The 22,425-nt window shown below is 35.3% G+C and overlaps 1 protein-coding gene across 3 annotated transcripts in view; it reads right to left on the bottom strand.

Annotated features, from left to right (window-relative positions):
* The window catches only part of LOC129247826 (J domain-containing protein), an 83,052-nt gene extending 62,151 nt beyond the window's left edge, over positions 1-20,901 (bottom strand). The window contains exons 1-2 of one of the 3 annotated variants that reach the window (XM_054887159.1): positions 20,652-20,901; positions 19,637-19,773 (exon numbers count right to left, since the gene is read on the bottom strand). In XM_054887159.1, the coding sequence (XP_054743134.1) occupies positions 19,637-19,723 (87 nt within the window). In that variant the 5' untranslated portion in view covers positions 19,724-19,773; positions 20,652-20,901. Of the gene's footprint in view, positions 1-19,636; positions 19,809-20,651 lie in introns of all 3 variants that reach the window. The other 2 variants (XM_054887150.1, XM_054887169.1) reach the window with 2 other exon arrangements.
* Positions 20,902-22,425: the final 1,524 nt, after the last annotated feature.

The following is a 22,425-nucleotide window of genomic DNA, read 5'->3' as shown; positions in this document are numbered from 1 at the left end:
CGCCCTACTTAGCTGTTTGGGCAAACTATTCGAAAAAATAATAGCCAAGCGCATTTCATGGTATGCTTTGAACAACAACTATATAAGTCCACAGCAAGTAGCTTTCAAAGAAGGTCAGGGCACTATTGATGCCTTGCTCATATTCGAAAACTACGCTTATACTGCTATTTCCAATAGAAACCACCTGTCGGAGGCTACATTGTCCTACGGCAGTTGGAAAAATGGAACCTTAGCGGTAAAATACTTAAAATTATACAGTCCTTTTTCATTAATCGCAGATTTGTGTCCAAAGTAAAAAATACCGTTTCGGACTTTTTTGTTCTGCACAACGGCATCCCCCAGGGCTCTCCACTCTCTGTTGTTTTATTTATAACTGCTTTCAATGAAATTAGCAAAATTATTAATAAATATAAAAATGTTTCATACATATGCTATGCTGACGATTTATTATTGTGTTCTCAAATTAATGACCTAAACATCGTCAAACAAGATTTCATTAATATACTATCTGACTTAAACACTTGGTCCGAATCATCGGGTGCCAACGTATCTATTAATAAATGCAAAAACTTCCATATTTTAAGTTTAAGTTATAATAACATGCAAATTGTAAATAGTGTTAACTTAAAGTTTTTGGGTATAATTTTTGACAAAATTTTAGCTTTTAAAGAACATTGTACATATTTAAGAAAACAACTGGCTGCAAAACTTAATATTAACAAATATTTGTCATCTAAGCACTGTTTAATTAACTATTCAACGCTAATAAATGTAACCAGGGCACTCATATTATCGAAGATAGACTATGGCCTTCCCATTTATGGTAACTGTGCGAAAAGCAACATAAAACTAATTTACTCAGCTTACCACACGGCTGTAAGCAGAAGTATCCGTGCTATGCCTTAATCCCCAACAAAATGTATACTGACGGAAGCCGGCCTCCCCATAATTGAAGAGAGATTCACGACGAATACGAAGAAACTTATACCTAAGCTATTTCTTTGCTATAACAGCGCTTTATATGAAGCAGTGGTAGGCGAGCTTCAAAGAAGTAAGGCCCCACGTCGCAAATCGACAATTGCACTGTGCATCGATTACGCCAGAGAGATTGCTATAACTTCCACTTCCCTTCGCCAAAATGTACTGCTTACCCCATGGTTGATGAAAGAGCCTAATTTTATATTAAACCTAGCGAAATATGGTAAAAATGACACCAATGCTACTGTTTACCAACGTCTTTTTGCAGAAGCCACAACTCCTCTGCTACACGAATGGAGCTTAATTTTCACTGATGGGTCAAAAACTGATACTAACACCTCATTTGGAGTTGTCAACTCGAAAGGAGAAACATACACGGCCGGCATCCCCCCTAGCTATGCCTCCGTTTATACAGCCGAAGCTGCAGGGATCCTTCATGATATTACCTTCGCTGAAAACTCTTTACCGAAGCAGTAATTTGCACGGATAGCAAATCAGTCACTTACTCGATAATGACCACAATGAACAAGACGCACATCATCTCCTGTATCCGAAACAAATTGTTAAAAAATACCGACCCCATAAAACTTATGTGGGTTCCAGGCCATGCAGGCATAAGAGGGAACAATCTAGCGGACGAACGGGCTAAACTCGCTGGGAAAGAACCACTATACTATATTTCGAAAAAAGACGTATACAAATTTATACATCAGAGGCACTATAATGCACAAATGGTCAATTGGGGATCCTCTTCCCATCATTATATCGTAAATAATCCAAACAGGATAAAACCAAACTACCCATTAAATTGCCGTTCAACGATATCAAATCATTTGTCCGCCTTCATCTAGGGCACACAATTGGCCCACATTCATACGTTTTCAATGGTTCCAGCCCTCCATGTTGCCAACACTGTCACTCACCATCTTTAACGGTCTGCCACCTACTCGAAGACTGCCCACATTTTGAATAAATCAGGAAAAGTATCTTCCGAAACCAAAGTCCTTCTACACTGTTAAGAAATACTTCCTCAGAAAATATATAAAAATGTCAGAATTTCTAATTAAATCAGGATTGAAAAAATTGATTTGATGTTTGCTCCTCTAACATAGTTACTATATTTTTACCATAGTCTTAATTAATTAAGTTTTCTAGTCTCCTTTTATATGCAAGACCTTTAAGCTAACTTTCTGTTACTTTTACATCAGCGAATCGAAGGTCCTGCTCCTGTTTTACGTGTAAGAATAAATGTATTATTATTTTACGTCTGTAAATAAATGAATAAAGGGTTACTCTATCCGCGTGCTGGAATAATATCAGAAGATAATTATTTTAAGCTATGCTATGTGTGACCCTAAAGGATGCGGCAAGAATTCTATGAATATCGAGAAACTCTACATTTTGTTAGCCTATATCTGATTTTTCCTTGATTGCTTAAAAACGGAACCTTTAAATACGAATGACTTAAAACAATCGATGCGATCAAAACCATTGTGTGATAGCAAAAATATACTTTCTTCGAGCCATACATCAAGCTATAGGTCTGGTCAAGTAGAAAAAACTACATATTCAGAATTTTGAATTTACCCTCAAAATCTAGACCTCGGACCGAAAATCCTTTTTTCATTGGTTGATGCATATATATGTAAGGTGGCGCAAAGTTAAACACCCGCTCGGAAGATTCATAACATTTGCAAATATTGCCATCGTTAATCTTAATTGCCACTAGTGAACTAGACAGCTGCACTATTCAAATAAACCTCCAATAGCGTAAAGGTCGGTATAAAGATTTCTAATACTAAAAACTAGTCCTCTTTATTTACTAAAAAAGTTGTTCAAAAACAAAGTTGATAATTAATTTTGCGCCACCTTTTGCTTACCCATAACTTTATTTGTTTGGTGAAAAAGTTTCAAATATCCAAATAAGATATTCATCTACTTATAATGGCACATTAAGGGTTATTGTATCTTAGGGAATGTCGGAGTAAAAAAGTAATATAGTAAACAAAAAACCTTTAAAATTTTGGAACATTTTTTATTATTTCGCATGGCGTTTCAAACGACTATTTATCTTGAATAAAATTTTATATAATATAAAAATAAAAATTTCACCTATTTCCATTTCTCGTTTGTTCCAGAATGTATAGTGCGAATTTTTTTCTTAGTTCTTAGCTGATCCTGAAAGGGTTTTGATCACTTATATCCCGTTGAAACAAAAATTAAAGCTGCTTATTCTCATTTAATCATCTATAAACCAGTGCAATTGAGTATAAGGGAATCCGAAACCAACTCTATTCGAAGTGATGAACAACTTTATAGATAAGACGACACAAATGAATCACCCACCATGGAGCTCATTTCAATTTTACTTTTTAAGCATAAAAAACACCTAACAAACTTTAATTATCTTTTAAATAAGTATATTTTGCGAACTACAACGGAAAATAAATTTTGAATTTTCTATTGGAAAACAAGTCCATCAATCATCCTGCATATCAGTTTGACTTTTGGAACTTTTTTGTACTTCTGAGCGCTGTTTCTCAAAATCAATGTTACACAAAACTTCTTAGAGTCAAACTTTCCATAACCATACATTGGCATTGACCCGTGCGTGTGGCAATAGTCGCGTTGCCAATTATAATATTTCGCATTACTCATTTCATTGCAGCACTGCCCCTTTCGTAACGAAATCGACTAAAATGGGAATATAATATAATATTTCCATACTAATCAACTTAGTTTGCTCAAAGCTACTTAGTTTACACAATACTCAATAATTGAAAAGTGTCTATGTCAATTATGAAGTGTCGGCGACAGCGCAGAAACAATTTTGCTGATGCTGACGGCAAAAATACACACAAAGGGAAATCAAATTGAGCGATGAGAAATGTTTCTTTTTGTTTATCCTGTCAACTTGTCACTGACTTTTGCCTACTATCGTTTAGATACACTTACAACGCCCATTTAAGTAACTAAGTGCTCAGAGTCCAGTCTACAAATACAGTGAGTCAAAAAAGTATTGGCACACTCGAAAAATCAAAGTTCTCAGTGCTATAACTTTGCTGCTAATGAATGTATAAAAAATAGGAAACGGTTTTTCTAAATGTATTTATTACGTATCTGAAAAAAAAATGATATAGACAGCTTACCAGCTCAACCTTGAAAGGTAAAATAAGGCACAAATTCACATAAAAAAAGTATTGGCACATTATTTATGTGTTAGCTCATGCTTTTGGCATCGTAACGGTTAACTCCCGTTATTTTCACTCTTGCTTCTGCACTTATTCGTACGTTTTGAGCATTGCATACGATCGCAATCACTTTTGATCGCGATTTCAACGGACATAGACCAAAATGGGGCGTGGTGCTGAAATTTGCATAGAATTACGTTAATTAATGATAAAACTGTAGAAAAAAAAATCCTACCGCGAAATTGGCAAACTTGTCTATAAATCATGGTCCAGCGTTTGAAACATCGTCATGCATTATTGCAATAGCTCTTGAGAGCAGATCTGGCCGCACAAAAAAATTAACCGAACGACAGGAGCGAATTGTGGTGTCCACGGTGGCACAAAATCCAAAAATTTCGGTTCAAATTGTGCGAGACCTTGCAAAATTTATTGGAAATCAATTTCCATCCCCAAACTATTCGGAACACCCTATATAAGGCTGGGTATCATGGCCAGGTTCCTCGACACAAACCCTTCATTTCGAAAGTAAATAAGAAAAAGAGGCTAGAATTTGCTAAACAGCATTTAAATAAGCCCGACGCTTTTTGGAACACCACCATATTTAGTGATGAATCAAAACTCAATTTATTTGGGTCAGATGGAGCATAAAACATTTGGCGAAAGTCCAATAAAGATCTTCAAGAGAACAACCTGCTCAAAACAGTTAAACACGGTGGAGGAAATGTGATGGTTTGGGGGTGTTTCGCGACATCTGGTGTCGGAAAGCGCGTGTTCATAAATGAGACAATGGATAAGCATGTGTATCGCGACATTCTTAACAAAAAATTAAGTCCAAGTGTCCCAAAACATTCGTCTTATCTTGTGCAGGAGTGGTTGATATGCCATTGCAAACAGCTTAAAACTTATTTTACCTTTCAAGGCTGTAAACCTAAGACGAAATTAATTTGTTTCTTTTTTCAGATATGTAATAAATAAACACATTTAGAAAATACCGTTTTTTATTTTTTGTTTTTCATTAGAAGAAAATTGATAGCACTGAGAACTTTGATTTTTTTGATTTTTCAAGTGTACTAATACTTTTTGGACTCACTGTATATTTATAATTAGCACAAGGTCTTCGAATTGAATGTTCGCAAATAAGTACCGTAGCTTTTGTTTTCGATATTACGTGGAAATGATGTTTCTATGCATTGGATTAATTGACGAAAAACCAAATCTTCGTTTGAATGGATATTTATAAGTAAGTGTTAATATATGTATGTACATATTGTGTATTCGAGCACAAACAATTGACGCATATCTCTTATCTATGTGCGGCTAAACACAAGCATTCCGAACTTCGCAGAAGTTATGCGGGCAGTGGGCAGTGGATTTACTATTTACCGATTTTCCCACCCGCGCTCTGTCCGCCAGCAGTTTAGTGTTTAGTATTCTAGTACTTAAGCGTGTAAAACTTCAAGTTGTTAAGGCCACCAGCTGACTTGAGCTCGTATAGCTTTACCAGCACCACATCAATACACTACACCGCTACTTGTGGTTACCTCTATGAAGTTTCATAATTTACTCGCCCACCTACTATCCTATTTCCTTGTCTTACTTTGCTATTTCCCCACTCACATCTCTATTTAGAAGGCATTACTGTAATTATTGTGGAATTACATTTCGATTGTTAATTGGAATTGGATATGTATATACATACATATAAATCCATGTATGCATGCACTTAATAACACTATACAACACGGGAAAATAATTAGGCTCCTACAATGGTTCCTGTTAGAGAGGACAATAATATACGTGTAACGGCGATTTCAGAATTTATGTTTGAGTTTTACTTTAAGGTATAAAAGTTCCCACTACTTGCACATTCTTAATGGGCCATAAAATCGGCATAGGAAACCACGCCAAAAAAATAAATACTTATCGATGATTTGTAAGTTTACGTCTGAATTTACTCATAACAGAGATATATGTATATATTTATTTATATGAAAAATAATTATAAATATTTTCCTTACTGCTGTAAGGTAGCAGCTGGAGCTATCGACTTAAGAGAGTGTGTCCAAAGGGTGTCCTTTCCCCTCTGCTGTTCAACTTCTACATATATATCGAAGCTCCCCCAGCAACCAGAGGGAGTCCCCTGGTCTCCTATGCTAACAATTGCAGGATAATGACGTGGGGCAATGACATTGATGGCCTATGCGCTAAAGTGAATGAGTACTTCACCGATCCTTCTCGCTTTTTCATTGCGAAGAATCTTCAACTTTCCCCCAGAAAGTCCACGGCGACTCTCTTTGCCACCTGAACAATAGCGGTCAAACTGAAACTCAAGGTAAAAGTTGATGACATACCAATTTCGACTGTTAACAATCCCAAAATTTTGGGTGTAACCTTTGACAGCTTGGTTTCCTTCTCTGCGCACATAACCGCAATTGCCACTAAAGTCCAAAATCGCAACAAGGTCCTCAAATCGCTTGCTGGCAGCACTTGGAGCAAAGACAAAGGGCTGTTGATATCGACATTCAAGGCAATTGGCCGGCCAGTTTTAAACTACGGTGCGCCTGTCTGGTCGCATGGAACTAGTGACATGCAATGGATAAAGCTCCAGACTTGCCAAAGCACTGCAATTTAGACAGCGACATGTTGCCTCTTGATCTCCCCAATGACCGAACACCGTAATCGGAGTCCAACCATCACCTACAGCACATGAAGAGCTGCAGCTTCACCGTGAGACCCGCGTAACATTGGCACAATTACGTTCTGGATATTGTAGCAGGTTAAACTCCTACTTATCAAGAATAGACCCCGACATGCTAAACATATGTCCTGCAATTGAAGGCACCGCACGACATTAACCACCTATCTAACAGTTCTTGACCCAACCTTTCGAAACAGCAAGTTTCCTGGACGTACCTTTAGATGAGTTAGACGAAGACGAGCAGTGATTTGCACTACACTGACAGACACTGAAATAAAAACTGCCACACAATCTTGTTATAAGTCGCTTAATATATCAAAACTTAAAATTTGACTTAAACGAAATAAGGAAAATAAGGGTTAATTTCATTAATATCACAGGTCTGCAAAAAAATGGGTTCGGAATGTTCTATAAAAGTGTAGTGTCATTTCCGAAGTAATTTTTTGCGTAGAATCCGAATCCGGTTTTTTTTTTATTTTTTTTGTGCGACTATATAATCGACCGTATCACGTCTCATGTTATCTCAATGGATTTTCGAATATCGAAAAATTCACAAACATGGAAACTTCAAAATGCGATATCTCAGTGAAAAATAAAGATATTTAAGCAAACTTAACAGCATTGAAAAGAGGAAGACTTATAATTTAAAATACCACGTCTACTTTTTTATGAAGAGCAAAATCTGCGTAGCTACATAACCTCAAAAATGGGCAAAAACAGCGTTTTTTGCACTTTTAGGTTAGGATATCTCAAAGTTCTGACGTGATAGAGCAATTTAAACCCCGGATACGGATTCTACGCAAAAAATTACTTCGAAAATGACCCTACACTTTCCTAGAACAAAACGTTGTTGACCTGGTATAGTTCAACCCGTTATGTCCCTAGTACTTATATTTCTTTCGTCCCCGTCCGTAACAAGAGCCTTGTTATTTTGGAAAATGCTAGACTTTGTGGAATGGTGTAATTATTCCTTATATTTTTTTCTCGTATATGTATGTAAATCCCATTATTATGCTATTGAATTACAAATATCGTTTCCATTGTGTGTACAATGAGTGAACTCATTTTAATAAGTATAAAAACATTCATCATTTATGGCGGCCGCCATTGCCGAATGGTATTGTTCGGATTACCAATCGGTTGGCCACGGAATCGAAGTCCATTGTGGATATAAAGTAGCAAATGATAGAAAAAATTATTTGTGATAGTGTTGAAAGACCATTACCTGTCGAGTGTACATACACATCAGATTTCATAAAGTATTATACTTATATATTCAGTGAAAATCTACGGCTTTATTTTAGCATAAAAGTAAAATGAGAATGTAAACTGAAAGCCTACTTGTGAGATAATGAACACTTATAGACTCTTCCTGATGCTGGGGGCCACCACATTGAGAACACCTGTCTGATGAAGATGTGTGTGAAGAGAAAGCAGATTTGGCGCATTCCTACGCAAGCAGAAAATTTATTTGTAGGAACCTCAAATTGATATAAAGACACTTTAATGGCAAGGACACAGAAATCGGAAGATTTATAATTATAAGATTTATATTACTACTTAGTACTGCCATAAGTTCTGTTACAAGTTAAGCCCCTTATCGATATGAAATTATAGTATTTTTTTTTTGTTAATGAAGTTAGTTTTATTAAATCACGTAAATATTAAGAACAAATTAAATTTTCATCCGAAATGGTCACCATTTGCTTTTACACAGCATTCAAACAATTAGGCCATTCAGCTATTACAGCTCGCACGGTTCCCATGGGTATTGACGTCGCTGTTCGAACCAAAGATTGTTTGTGGGGTCTTCGACAGGCCATGTTCACCAATTCTGACTACAAACTGTACTTCAATGGATTCAGATCTGAACTTCCAGACGGCCAGGCTTCTGCGAACTCAGGAATATTATTTTTTAGCCACTGCTGGGTGGTTTTTGCCTTACAGGCTGAATCGGAATCTTATTGGAAGATCCCATTGAAGAGAGTACTGCTCAACTACTTCATAATGTCTTCTAAGACATCCGCCTCGTACACTTTTGCCCGGGTTTAACCTCTTTTTCGCAGGAAAAGGCATTACATCTCGCCTTTACAAGACACTTCCCACCAAATCATTATGGAGGCTGGATGGTGGCCACGCTGAACCCTTGGAACAATATTTTGTGCGTTTTTAGAAGTTTTAGCATAGATTTTGTCGTTTTGCTTATTAAAAACTTCTTCAACATTGAAACTTTTTTCATTTGTGGCCGTTGACCGCGTGCCACCAAAGAAGCTGCTTGCATCTGTCGAGTGTAATGTTCTTTAAGTGCGTTGTCAAAAGATCAAGAATTGAGTGACGGAAGGTTTTCATGTGAAGGTTATCTCTAATTAGTCTTGACGTGGATCTGGTTGATACATTCATTTCCCTGGACATGATTTTCAGCTTTCTAGGGGGATTTCTGCGAATTATTTTTCGAACGGCTGCACTGATTTGAACCACACGAGGACCACCAATTTTTTTTCTGACTATCAGTTCAGAAGTTGCGTGCGGTAAGCAAACTTTCTCGAAATATTCAGTTTTTTCAATAAAATCACTGCAATGCGATTTTCCTTAGCTCCCCACTCCATTGCGAACAAACGAAATTTCCCACGAAACTGAGTATAATTTATGAGTAGACAATGCACGAACGAATAAAAAAACAACGTAACTTTTGTCTGCGAATTTGTTCTCACCGTATGCGTTGTAAAATTTGTCACAAAATTTATGGAAAGATAAAGTAGACAGGCGTAAAAATAAAAATAAAGATTTATAATAATATAATAATAATATAATTATAATTTTATTACAATATAAATGTTATTCAGAAACAAATTTGGATGTTTAATTTTGTGTTGCCTATTGATTACTCCTTTTAGGAGGTAAAAAAGTAAATTTTCAAGCATTTTTCTTGCCTCTTTATTTAATATTTTTAATTTAATACAACTTAATTTTGCAAATAGCGTCGGACATCAATCATATTTGACACCTTGGAACTAGACAGCTGCTGTATACAAACAGACAGGAAGTAGAGCGCGTAAAGTTCAAAATAAGGAGTTGCATCACTTAAAATAATTTTTTTATTGGGTAAATAAGTTATTCAAAAACAAAATTGAATGATTAATTATGCGCCTCCTTGCCCTAACTATCTGTAAAAAAATATAACACGTTCGTGAACGCAGACATATTTCTTTCGATCCTGATTCATTTACTACTTAACACAGGGAAATTCGTCCTAGATGCGTAAAGACATTATTATTAAATAGAATGGTAACCACTTCCGAGATATTTGATTTTAGAGATTATTTAAAAAAAATATTTTTGCTCGTGTGTGCATCCAGTTTTTTTAATGTTAGTTCAAGGTACTGATTTTCTTTCTGTTTTTAGCTACACAGTATGTCAATGCTGGTACATACATATAATAGGACTATGAATAAGTTCGCGCGGTTTTACAACAGATGGCGTAACTTGATTATTATTCCATCGATCCACATTTCCAAACATTCATTGGAGAGCTACTGTCGTAAGGCACAAACGTCAGTATAAGTTTTTTATTTGAAGCGTAAACAACAATATTTTTACCACACTTGAAAATGTCGAATTTCGTGCCAAATAATGTGTTTTTGCGGGGAATTCTTCTTCATTATTTTAATATGAAGAAAAAAGCAGCCGAAAGTCATCGTATCTTGGTGGAAGTTTATGGTGAGCATGCTCTAGCTGAGCGAACGTGCCAGAAGTGGTTTGCACGCTTTAAAAGTGGTGATTTTGGCATGGAAGACGAAGAACGCGAGGGTGCGCCGCCAAAGTTCATGGATACCGAATTGGAGGAATTGCTCGATCATGATCCGGCTCAAACGCAAGAAGAGGTTGCAAAAACTTTGGGAGTTGATCAATCAACCATTTTCAAACGTTTAAAAGCCATGGGAATGATCCGAAAGGTAGGCCATTGGGTGCCGTATGAATTGCAGCCAAGAGACATTGAACGCCGTTTTATGGCATGCGAACAACTGCTTCAACGGCACAAAAGAAAGGGTTTTTTGCATCGAATTGTGACGGGCGATGAAAAGTGGGTCCATTACGACAATCCAAAACGTCGGGCAACGTATGGATACCCTGGCCATGCTTCAACATCGACGTCGGCGCAGAATATTCATGGCCTGAAGGTTATGCTGTGTATCTGGTGGGACCAGCTGGGTGTTGTGTATTATGAGCTACTGAAACCGAATGAAACGATTACGGGGGATGTCTACCGACGACAATTGATGCGTTTGAGCCGAGCACTGCGAGAAAAACGGCCGCAATACGCCGATAGACACGACAAAGTTATTTTGCAACATGACAATGCTCGGCCACATGTTGCACAAGTGGTCAAAACATACTTAGAAACGCTCAAATGGGATGTCCTACCCCACCCGCCGTATAGTCCAGACCTTGCGCCATCCGATTACTATCTCTTCCGATCGATGCAACATGGCCTGGCTGACCAGCACTTCCGTAATTACGATGAAGTCAAAAAATGGATCGATTCGTGGATTGCGGCAAAACCGACCGAATTTTTCACAAAGGGAATCCGTGAATTGCCAGAAAGATGGGAAAAAGTAGTAGCAAGCGATGGACAATACTTTGAATATTAAATTTGTAACCATTTTACGTCAATAAAGTTTCAAATTTCGAAAAAAACCGCACGAACTTATTCATAGTCCTATGTGTGTATCACTCTGGACGAAAAGTTGAAGCCTTGAGCGATCACAGAGCCATAAATTTGCAGTTTATTTATTTCCTGTGGCTGAAGGTGCTAATTAAATACAGGGTATTAAAAAACAATGTAAAATGTTTATGGAGGTAATAGTATAGCCAAAAGAAGGAAACAAGTTTTTGTAATAGTAACAAACGGTTTGTATTTTCTGAAACATTTATTTCTAACCATTTCTATATTTATAACGTATAAATAAACAAAACAAAAAAGCAAAGGGCACATAGGAAAAAAAAACAAAGCTACATATGATGTTTAAAGTGTCCACTTTCTATCATCAAGCAGGCAGATCATCATTTCTTGAAGGGTATGCGAACTCATTGTAAAACCTTCTCAGTGGCTCGATTTGTTTGACATTTTTGATGAAAACGCTGCTGTATTGCTTTTATTTAAGCTGTTTAGAAGGTTTAGATCAGGCTTCTTTTCCATCTACAGTAAAAGTCCGGTGTAAATACTTTCTAACCACAGCTTTATCACTGCCATGTTGCAACCACATTTCTAAGATTTGGTACAAGGGAATGTTGTCCAAAAGATCAACTTGTCACAACTTTGCTCAGAAATTATGTTTCCGATGGCGAATAGCAGTCAATACAAATAATTTCAGACATCAACAAAATATAATGAGAATATCCAAAGAAAAATAATAGTACTGAAACAATGATAGTAAGTAATCAAGAATCTAACAAAAACAACTTTATTAAGGTTTTTTTTGCTTCTTTTGGTCTACATTAGTACCTACTTAAATATTTTACAATCTTTTATTAACAACCTGTACATCTGTTATATCAGTAATAAGAGTAATTTTTGTGGTGAAGATATTTATTCGCCACATAAACAAATGCCAATTTACAGGCCTGTTCTGTATAAATAAAAGTTGTTGCGGAAATTACAAATTTTTCGTATTTTGTAAACAATTGCAATCCCGAGGCAATTAACGAATCAATTCAAGAAAAAATATTGTATATACAGTGGAGAGAAACTCGAACAGTATTATCGAACATTCTCGAAGGTTAGTTGAAAAGAGAAAATTATTTAGGTGTTTGCAGTTCGCCATCGGTATTCAGTGGCCGCTTAGACCGCTAAGAGCTTGTGGATTAAATATGTTGAATCCCTATATTTCTAATGAAGAAAACATTTATTTTTAGTAGTAGATTACATCTATGTACATATATAATATATACGCATAACATAAAGTACCTATTAAATATTCAAATAAAAAATAATAACTTTTCTACAGCGGCACATCATCGCAAGCTGGGTTTTTGCTAATTAAAAAAAAAACCAAAAGTTTTAATTTGTAGCTTTGTTTGATTTTCCTTCTAACCTAAATATGTAGAATGTCTTGGAATTATTGAAGGTGATAACTAGTAATGGTCCGGATTTCACTAGAGCCGTACTTGCATTTCACCTGGTTGAATCATCTCCACGCTTTATGAGAGATAAATTTATGTAATTTCAAAAATCTCTTGAGGCCAAATCAGAGCTAAAAAAGTAAAACAACTGAAATAACTGCGAAGTATGTTACGTCATACAAATTTATATCAATAAAGGCCCATATACATACATATGTATGTCAGCATGCATGCACAGATGTAAAAGCAATGTTTGATTGAATAATTGCATATAATAAATTTGTGAGCGTAAACTTAAATAGGAAACCGTAAACTGCGAATGAAAGCAATTCAAATATTGGCGAATAGTGAAAATAAAAATTAATGATAAGAAATGTTGTGCTATTTACAAAATTTATTATTTTCTCGCTAAGGGTTTTAATAGTTTTATCGGGCTTTTTCCAGAATAATAAATCATTAATGTGTACGTAAGAATGAAAATAAAAAATCATTATGCAGAGAGAGAATTTATATAAAATTACTTTAGACTATTAAAAAATAATAATAATGACGTCTCAGATTAGTTTGCGTTGTTCCACAATTAGGTAATGCATAAGCGAACTCATTACTCAGAGTTGCATTAATTACTTTGCACTGGCGTTGAATTATAAATGAGTTGTCGAAAATTAACAAATCTCTTGCCATGCTTGACTGCTTTTCGTCTGCGAATATTGTTGTAATTGTTTCTTTGTTTTCGTGCTTTATTTTTTATTCACGCTGTCTGGCAGCAACCTTAAAACTCAATAAATTGTACAGTACATTATTGATAACAGTAACTAATTAAAACCAAACCCGATTGCGTTAACTGCTCATTTCTCATTCTACTTATATTTCGCGTGGCAGAAATGAGTAATTGAAGGGCACATAAGCTTAAGTCACATAAATATTTGATTCCACTTCAAGTTTTAACAGTCTTAAGTCTGTGTCGGTTTTTGCAAAATTGAAGTAAATTGTTTTAAATTTGACAGCATCAAAATAATAGTATAGACATACCTGTACATAGCATCATATCAGATACATTAAAGCTTATCTGCCCAGGAACTATTAAGCAGCCAATTATTTCATTAATAACATTATACTATAAACGGCGCAAAATTAATCACCCTATCTGAAAATTGATAATTTTTGCAAATGACGGCGAACGTAAATCATATTTCTCTATATTTATATGCATGGGCACTCTTAATTTTTTGGTCTCGTGCCTGAGTTTTCTCTTGGAGCATATGGTAAAATTTTTGCTATCCGCAAAATTGATTTTCGCAATCCATATTCGTCATTATCTCATTAATGTGGATTTTGAGGTTTTCAATTTTTCATGCATGTACTTATGTACATTCTGCCAAAAAAATATCGGGAATTGTTCATTTAAAAAGCGCGCGTTATAATATGTCTAATTTTTCTTTGCTGGCTCTATAGTGTCGCCGAGTTTGAGCACGATCTGCCAATTAGCTTGTTTTTGGCATTTAATTATATCAGTCAACGGCAGGTGTGCTTTGCGATTTTCAGTATGGATAAAAATATCGAACAAAGAAATTGTCTTAAATTTTGTGTTATGAATGGGATTTCGTGTGTCGAATCATTGCAAATGTTGTAGAAAGCCCATGACGAGTGTGCTTTATCAAAAACACGGGTCTACGAAGATTTACCCCGATTTGGTCGCCCATCAATATCTTCAACGGATGAAAATGTTGACAAAGTCAAGAAAATGGTGCTAGAAAACCACCATTTAAGTTTGAGGGAGGTAGATCGTGACCTTAGCGTGACTCACGAATCAATTTGCAACATTTTACACCCTCAATTGGGCATGAGACGCGAGTCGTTCCAAGAGAGTCAAATTTTTTTGAAAAAATTCGTGGGTATATGAGTTTGATATGCAAACCATGGCGATATCCACTTGAACCGAAACCCAAAAAAACCACGTCAAAGTCGGTAAAAAGTGAAAGTCATGCTACTCGTTTTCCTTGATTATAATGGTGTTGTGCCCTCGGAATTCGTTCCAAATGGTTCTACGGTAAATAGAGAATATTATTTGGAAGTTATGCGGCCTTTGACAGAGAATGTGCTTAGGAACCGTTTCACAAGGCTCATAATGTTAACACTTTTTTGACCAAAAAATCGACAAATATCATCAAACAACCACCGGATTTAGCCCTCTGCGATTTTTTCCTTTTCCCAAAACTTAAATTGCCACTCGGCGGACGTCGCTTTGAGTCGATAGAGGCCATTAAGGAGAATGCGCTGAAGGAGCTGAAGAAAATCTCTTCAAACTTGTTTAAAAGTTGCTTTGATGACTGGACTAATCGTTGCCAAATGTGTATTGCTTCGAACGGAGCCTATTTTGAAGGTGACAAAAATTTTGATGATTAAACAATTATTTTGCGTTTTATTAATCAATTCCCGGTACCATTTTGACAGAATGTGCATGCAATAAAGAAATAGATTTTTAGTACTCTGAGCTTATGGAGTTTGCTAGCTAAAATCAGATTACTTTTATATTATATGTAAAATCGAATTCAACAAAATTCCAAAGCATTTGATTTTTGTAAAAAATATAAACCAATATTTTTTCAAACTTACCGGTACATGCGTGTTTGTATGTATACTTTTTTCGTGTTTGCATATGTTCGTAAACGACATAAGCATTATTACCTTTTCTCTTCACTCTTTCGTCGAGGTTCGCAAAAATAAGTGTAATCCGTTTGATGGCAAAAATAATGGTTCTGCAGTAGATGGGGCAATCTACTCTGTTGTATACATTTTTATAAAGGAGAAAATAATTATTCGATATATCTAGATTTTGTCAATGTCGGAAGAAACAGTATCAAAATTACAGAATATCTGAGATTTCGATGCACCTTTATGGCTTATATAAAATAAAGTATATATACTTATAAAGGGTGATTTTTTAAGAGCTATAGGAATTTTTTTCAAAAAAACACACGTAAAATTCAGAAAAATGCATGACATTGTTATTTAAATCCATAGTACAGTCCATATAATTTAATGTTTCAAGATTATTTCATGCAAATGTTAATCGCGACTGCGCTTCAAATGGTCCATTCGCTTAGTCCAATTTTGGCATACTCTTTCCAATGTTTCGGCCGGTATCTCACATATAAATGCTTTAATGTGGTCTTCCAATGCGTTAATTGAAGCAGGCTCTCTGAATAGACATGAGCTTTAACATAGCCCCACAAAAAATAATCTAAAGGCGTTATATCGCACGATCTGGGTGGCCAATTGACAGAATAAAATGTTCACCGAACTCGCCTCTCAACAAGTCCATTGTTACGCGTGCTGTGTGGCATGTGGCACCGTCTTGCTGAAACCACTGTCATGCAAGTCAAGCTCTTGCATTTTGGGCAAAAAAAGTTGGATATCATTTCACGGTAGCGCTCACCATTCACAGTTACGTTACGATTTGCAGCATCTTTGAAGAAGTACGGTCCAATGATACCTCCAGCCCATAAACCGCATCAAACTGTGACCTTTTCTGGATACATTGGTAGCTCTTGCAATTCTTCGGGCTGATCTTCACTCCAAAATCGACAATTCTGCTTATTTACGTACCCATTGATCCAAAAATGAGCTTCGTCGCTGAACACAATTTTTCGATAAAAAAGTGGATCTTCGGCCAACTTTCCAAGAGCCCATTCACCAAAATTTCTACATTACGGTAGGTCGTTCGGCTTCAATTCTTGTACCAGCTGTATTTTGAAAGTCTTCACACCTAGATCCTTTCGCAAAATTTTCCACGTTGTTGAGTCCCAGAGGCCCAATTGCTGCGAACGGCGACGAATCGATAATTGAGGGTCATCATTAACACTGGCCGATACAGCTGCGATATTTTCTTCAGTTCGCACTCTACGTAAGCCACCACCAACAGGTTTGATGTCCAATAATGTAAATTTGGTTCTAAATTTAGTCACAATAGCTCGAATAGCCGCTTCAGTGGCTCGATTAAACTGATCATAAAATGGAAGAAGCGCGCGATAAACTTTCTTAAAAGAACACGCATTTTTATAATAAAATTCAATGATTTGCAAGCGTTGTTCGTTTGTAAGACGATTCATGATTAAATTATAGACCAAACTGAAGATGTTTGACAGTGAAACAAAACACGAAACGTTCAGCAGCTGTTTAAACCAACTGTTTAAAAAGATAATAGCTAAAAAATCACCCGTTATGTACTATATACAGTAATACATATTCGTATAAACACACTCTTTATTTTAATTTAACTACCTTCTCTCTCTTTTCTCAAGGCATTGCTCGCAATAGCTTTTAACTGCTATTGTTCGTCAAATTAGGGGAAATTTAGATGGCATATAAAATCCCAGTTTCGTTGTTGTTGTTATAGTTAAATCCTTGCATTTTAACTATCGTACTAAAACTAAGACCGCTATTATAAAAAACGTGTTCTTTATTTTGGTGTTTCACGGTGATTCGAACCAACGTACTCCGAATTCCGTATGGTACTCACGCATCAACCCATTCGGCTGCGGCGGCCGAATCATTAATCAGTATTTATTTATAACTTCAAAAATACGTCTTGGCATTGATTTCACTAAATTTTGCAGCAAAGTACGGTCCAAATCATCCCAAGCTTCATTAATGCCCAATTTTAGCTCCAGTAAAGTTTTATATGAGCTTTTTGTACTTAATTGTACATTTTTATCCCTAATATTTTTCCATTTGTATGTTGTATTATTTTTCCATTACAAGGAATTATATTTTGAGATAAGAATTAATTATATGACAGTAAGGTAATTTTTTCCACTACTTTGAAAGAATTGGGAATGTTATAATATAAATTTTTTGAACCCGTTGTAAGGAATTGTAAAATATAAATATTTTGCTTCCAATTCCATTGGCGAATTCACAAATTAGTTTAAATAGTAATTGAAAATAATGTATTAAATTAGTAGTTAGTTGACTATTAGAAGATCAGTAGATGAAGTAAAAAAATTGTCATAGGGTACGTTACAGGCAGTCGTTCAGTCGAATATCATGTGAACAACGCACCAGCGGGAACGAGGACCTGGTTCGCCCAAAGAACAACACTTTTTACGACTTTGGCGATGAACAAAATATTCTTAGTATCAAAAACAAAACAAAAAAATAAAGCTTCTAATTTACGTATATTAGGTTCCTCAAAGGGATTAAGGGGTTACATGCGTCCAGAATTTTCAAAAAATTGATTTTTTTACAGATTATTATTCTTGATATTGGCGTATTGCTGTGGAAGTCGATTGTAAAAATGTCCCATAAATACAAGGGTAGAAAATATAACTGCCCGACGAGAGTTTGATGCACACAGGTAGCTGTCCTTCGTTTGAGGCACTTGAAAGTTTAAAGTCGTTTTTCTCGAAACTTTTTTTTCCGGCACGGTCTGCATGATAACTTATACAGTTTTTAATATTTTTTGATGTGGTTTTTGTTAATATTCGAAAGTGTTTTTTTATAGTTTGTAGAGCCAGATTTTTGATATTTTATTAAGAATTTCATAAACATAATTAAAGTGTGACATACTAACTTATAGCACTAATAAACATAGAATACATTTTTTTTATATTTATTTCAATTGTTATCCCTTCTAAAAACAGTTTTTCTTTTAGCGTATTTTTGGCGCTGCTGGATGTATGTAACCCCTTAAAGAACTTAAATATTCTTGCAATTCCACCACCAGGAAATTAAAAATGTCTCTTTAACTGTCATGACTTGGTTGACAGTTTACAGATGATTTTTATTAATTGACATACTAACTAAATTTTAACTAAAAGCAGAAAAAATTAGACCCTTCCGCTGACATTTAAAAAAAATTAGACGTATGCAAAGAAATACTTTTTAATAATCTTCAAAATCGAATATCGTAGTTTACGGCACTTCATCTCCGTATCTGTTTTCCAGAATTATGTGGCATTAATATACATATATAGTTCATTGATAAAGCTGTGTTAACAGTTTTCGGTATTTCAACAGCTTCGTTATATATCGGGTGTTTTTTGGCTGTTTTGACAGCTGAGACTGGCAAACTGTGTTGATATTTCTGTTCAGTAAGGCTTGGCAAGGCATCGTGTATCGTTTAACGCTAAATCAATAATCTCTCTTCTGCTCTTTCGAAGAAATTTTCTACGTTTTTATATATGCACATATACACGGTGGCGGAAAATTAATCATCCCGACTTGTTTTTGAGTAACATTTTTACTAAATAAAAAAACATAATTTGTAGTGAAGGAAATCTTTGTTTTGACCTTGTATGTTTGTATAGCGCAGCTGTATAGTTCGAAAGTGTCAAATATGATAGACGTACGACGCTATATGCCAAAAATATAAATTTCTGATTTATTTTTGGCCACCTTGTACTTATGTATGTAGTGATTGCATCTTAGTTTTTATGACGACTATTTATACACTCACATTAAGATAAAAAATGAATTACTGCATTTAAAATGATTTACCCCAGAGATTTAGCAGAAAAACTTGCTTACATAGATCCGGGGAAGGAAGATTGAAATGCATGACTTAGAACAAAAATAAGGAAAAGCAAATGTTTTCTTATCACGGGTTGTTTTCAAATGCAATGTAATAATTTTTGATCGTACTTACCGATGAATTCTCATCACAGTTAAGCATTCCGTAGAAGTCCTCGTCGGGACTTCGTTTGAAACTCAACACCGCATCGACTGCACTCATGTTGCTATTGTTATTGTTGCTGATGTTCTAGGTTTGATTTATTTGAAATACTAAGATTTTACCAATAAATAGTAAGTACTTAGCACTGTGGAATTAAATGAAAACATTAAGAAGGCACACAAAATAAAAAAGTAAATCATTAAATATTAGATCAAATGTACACCCAATTTTATTTAAGTCAAGCTTTCGAACGATATTTTGTTTGATAAGCGCGGGCACAATTGAAAAAACAATAACAGCAAGAGTTTTTATTTACTCGTATCATTACTTTCTTGATTTTATTTATTTATTCTTCTAAGATAAGCCTCTATTCAAACTGAATTGTGCTTATTTAAAGTAAATATAGAATACATTTTCTTACGAATAGTTGTTTGTACACAAATCCAAGTGTGTGTACGTGCTTGAGTAGCTGGGAGATAATCCGACACAAAACAAACACATTATGTTAAAGAGTATGAAATTCAAGTGTAGGGGAAGGGCAGGAAAAATAAAAATTCTTGACTGAAGTCAGCAAAAATAAATTGACCTTCGGCTTAAGAATAACAATTTTGCTAAGTTTTTGAATAACAAAGTCAATAGACTAACAAAAAAATTGATTGGTATCGCATACAGAAATGCTGTTTGCTGCTTTTGTGGTGCGATATTAGCTAAGGCGTCAAAAAATAAAGCATGGATTGCGAAAAAAACCACAACAAAACAGAAAAACTGAAAAGCTAGCAACCGTCACTTTCACTTCAATACACGTTGTAACGCTTATAAACACAGTCTTTGTATAAGTCTATATTTTTTTATATGTATGTACATACAAGTTCATATACGAATAATATTTTAATAACTGAAGAAACACCAGAAAACGCGCGTAACACGATTTATAAAAAATAAGTTTATACAACGTCAAAAACAGGTTCTTTCAATTAAATTAACAAACCTTTTTTCAAAAAAAACTTTAAAAAATATATTTATAATTAGTAATTTTCCTATATGAATTTTTCAGTTGATGTTGCACGCGCGCGCCGCGTTGTTATTAACAGCACGACGATTTAATAACTGCCACAGGCTCACAGTCGCTCAATCGCTCAGCGAATCAGTTGCTCAACTTGCTCAGCTACTCAGCTGCTGCTGTTGCAGTTTCGCCTTCACCTTCGCCAGCGCACTCGCAATCTGATTTTATTTTTTTATTTGCTACTGTTAATCGCAACAATAGCAATCTCGTTCAACATTGAAATGCACACCTGCCGGAGTCACCACTGGAAGTCAGCAAAAGCCCCAAATGTTGTTGCTCCACAACTGAGCAGAGATGAAGTTTTCAGCGAATAATTTGAAAGTTGCACAACGAGCTTTAATATACAGCTCATTCCATACAATGTAGTTGTTGGTTGTTTTGTTTTTGTCCGCCACCTTTATTGTACTCCGCATTTGTATTCGTCTATCTGGTGAACAGCAAGCTGAGTTGAGCAAAAAACTGAGCTGTTGCTGAAATGAAATTCTATATTATACTTAAATGTAGTTGATAAGGGAGTCCCAGTGTTTATAAAAAATTCTGGTTTGCTATTCTGAAGCACAAATCGATATGGTCAAGTAGAATTTTGAATACAAATAGATATTGTGAAAGTGCCAATGAGTCAATGAGTTGATGTTTCATCATATGATACAGGCGTGATGTGTTAGTGATGCGTAAAAGTTGTTTCTACAAGTTTATACATATATTTGTATGTAAGCAAATGCAATATCGATGTGATTTGATTTTTCAGAGATCCCCACTATATAAATATCGGCTTAATGTAGTAATTGTTGGAGAAAACCTGTTGCAAAATTAATTCATTTGAATTGCAGTTTGACGTCACTTACACACCGCTGGTATACTTAGGTTTACTCAAATACCAACTAATTTCATATTGAGATACAATATTCTATATTTATTCTACAATATAATTTTGAAACTAATAATTATAAATTTTGTGTTGGTCTGGTTAGGATCTAAAAAGTACACTTTTAAGATAGCTTCAAGCAGAAAGTAAGCAGCTTCATAATAGTTCATGTACGAGAATGCTTCAAAGACGATTTCCCTCTTGCTTGACATGTGAAGAGAAGATCGATTGTTTCAGCCGTGACGTCTGAGGCTGTATGCAACCATATTTCCGTACTTGAAACTGTCTGTATAAAGTATTATCCGGTTACGCGTACTTTATATGCATATATCCAGAAACTTATTCTTAAGCGATCTAGTATGGTGGAGTCTTTCTGAAAGACAGACGGAGGAGTTAGATTACGTAATGTTGAAGTCGCAGAGATGAAGTTGCTCTCCTGTTTTACCATGTCCCTAAATTTTGGCCAGGTAGGAATTGTGCTGGTTTTTCGTTTTCTTCCAACTAAATTTTTTATTTTTGTAATGCAGTTTTTATTAGAGAAACTTCTGTATTTACGATCTTTGCGATCGTCTCTAAGCGCATTCTTGCATGGGTAGCTTGGTTTCAGTCAGTTTACAATTGGAGTCTATAGCATTTTAAAGTCTTAATGTTAGTTTCGATATATTCCTTTTTTAAGATTGAGAGAATTGCCGCTTCAGTTATTTGAACAAGTCTGTTAGTATATATATTTTCTTCTAATAAACATATTTTACGGCATTTAATCAATTTAAGGCATGTGCATAGATGATCCATGTGATCATTCTAAATTCATTATATATATATTTTTTTCGTGTT

Source organism: Anastrepha obliqua, chromosome 1, assembly GCF_027943255.1.
Source record: "Anastrepha obliqua isolate idAnaObli1 chromosome 1, idAnaObli1_1.0, whole genome shotgun sequence".
Taxonomy (NCBI): domain Eukaryota; kingdom Metazoa; phylum Arthropoda; class Insecta; order Diptera; family Tephritidae; genus Anastrepha; species Anastrepha obliqua.
The sequence above is the reverse complement of the archived record's forward strand: the minus strand, read 5'-3'. Positions and strand labels throughout refer to the sequence as shown.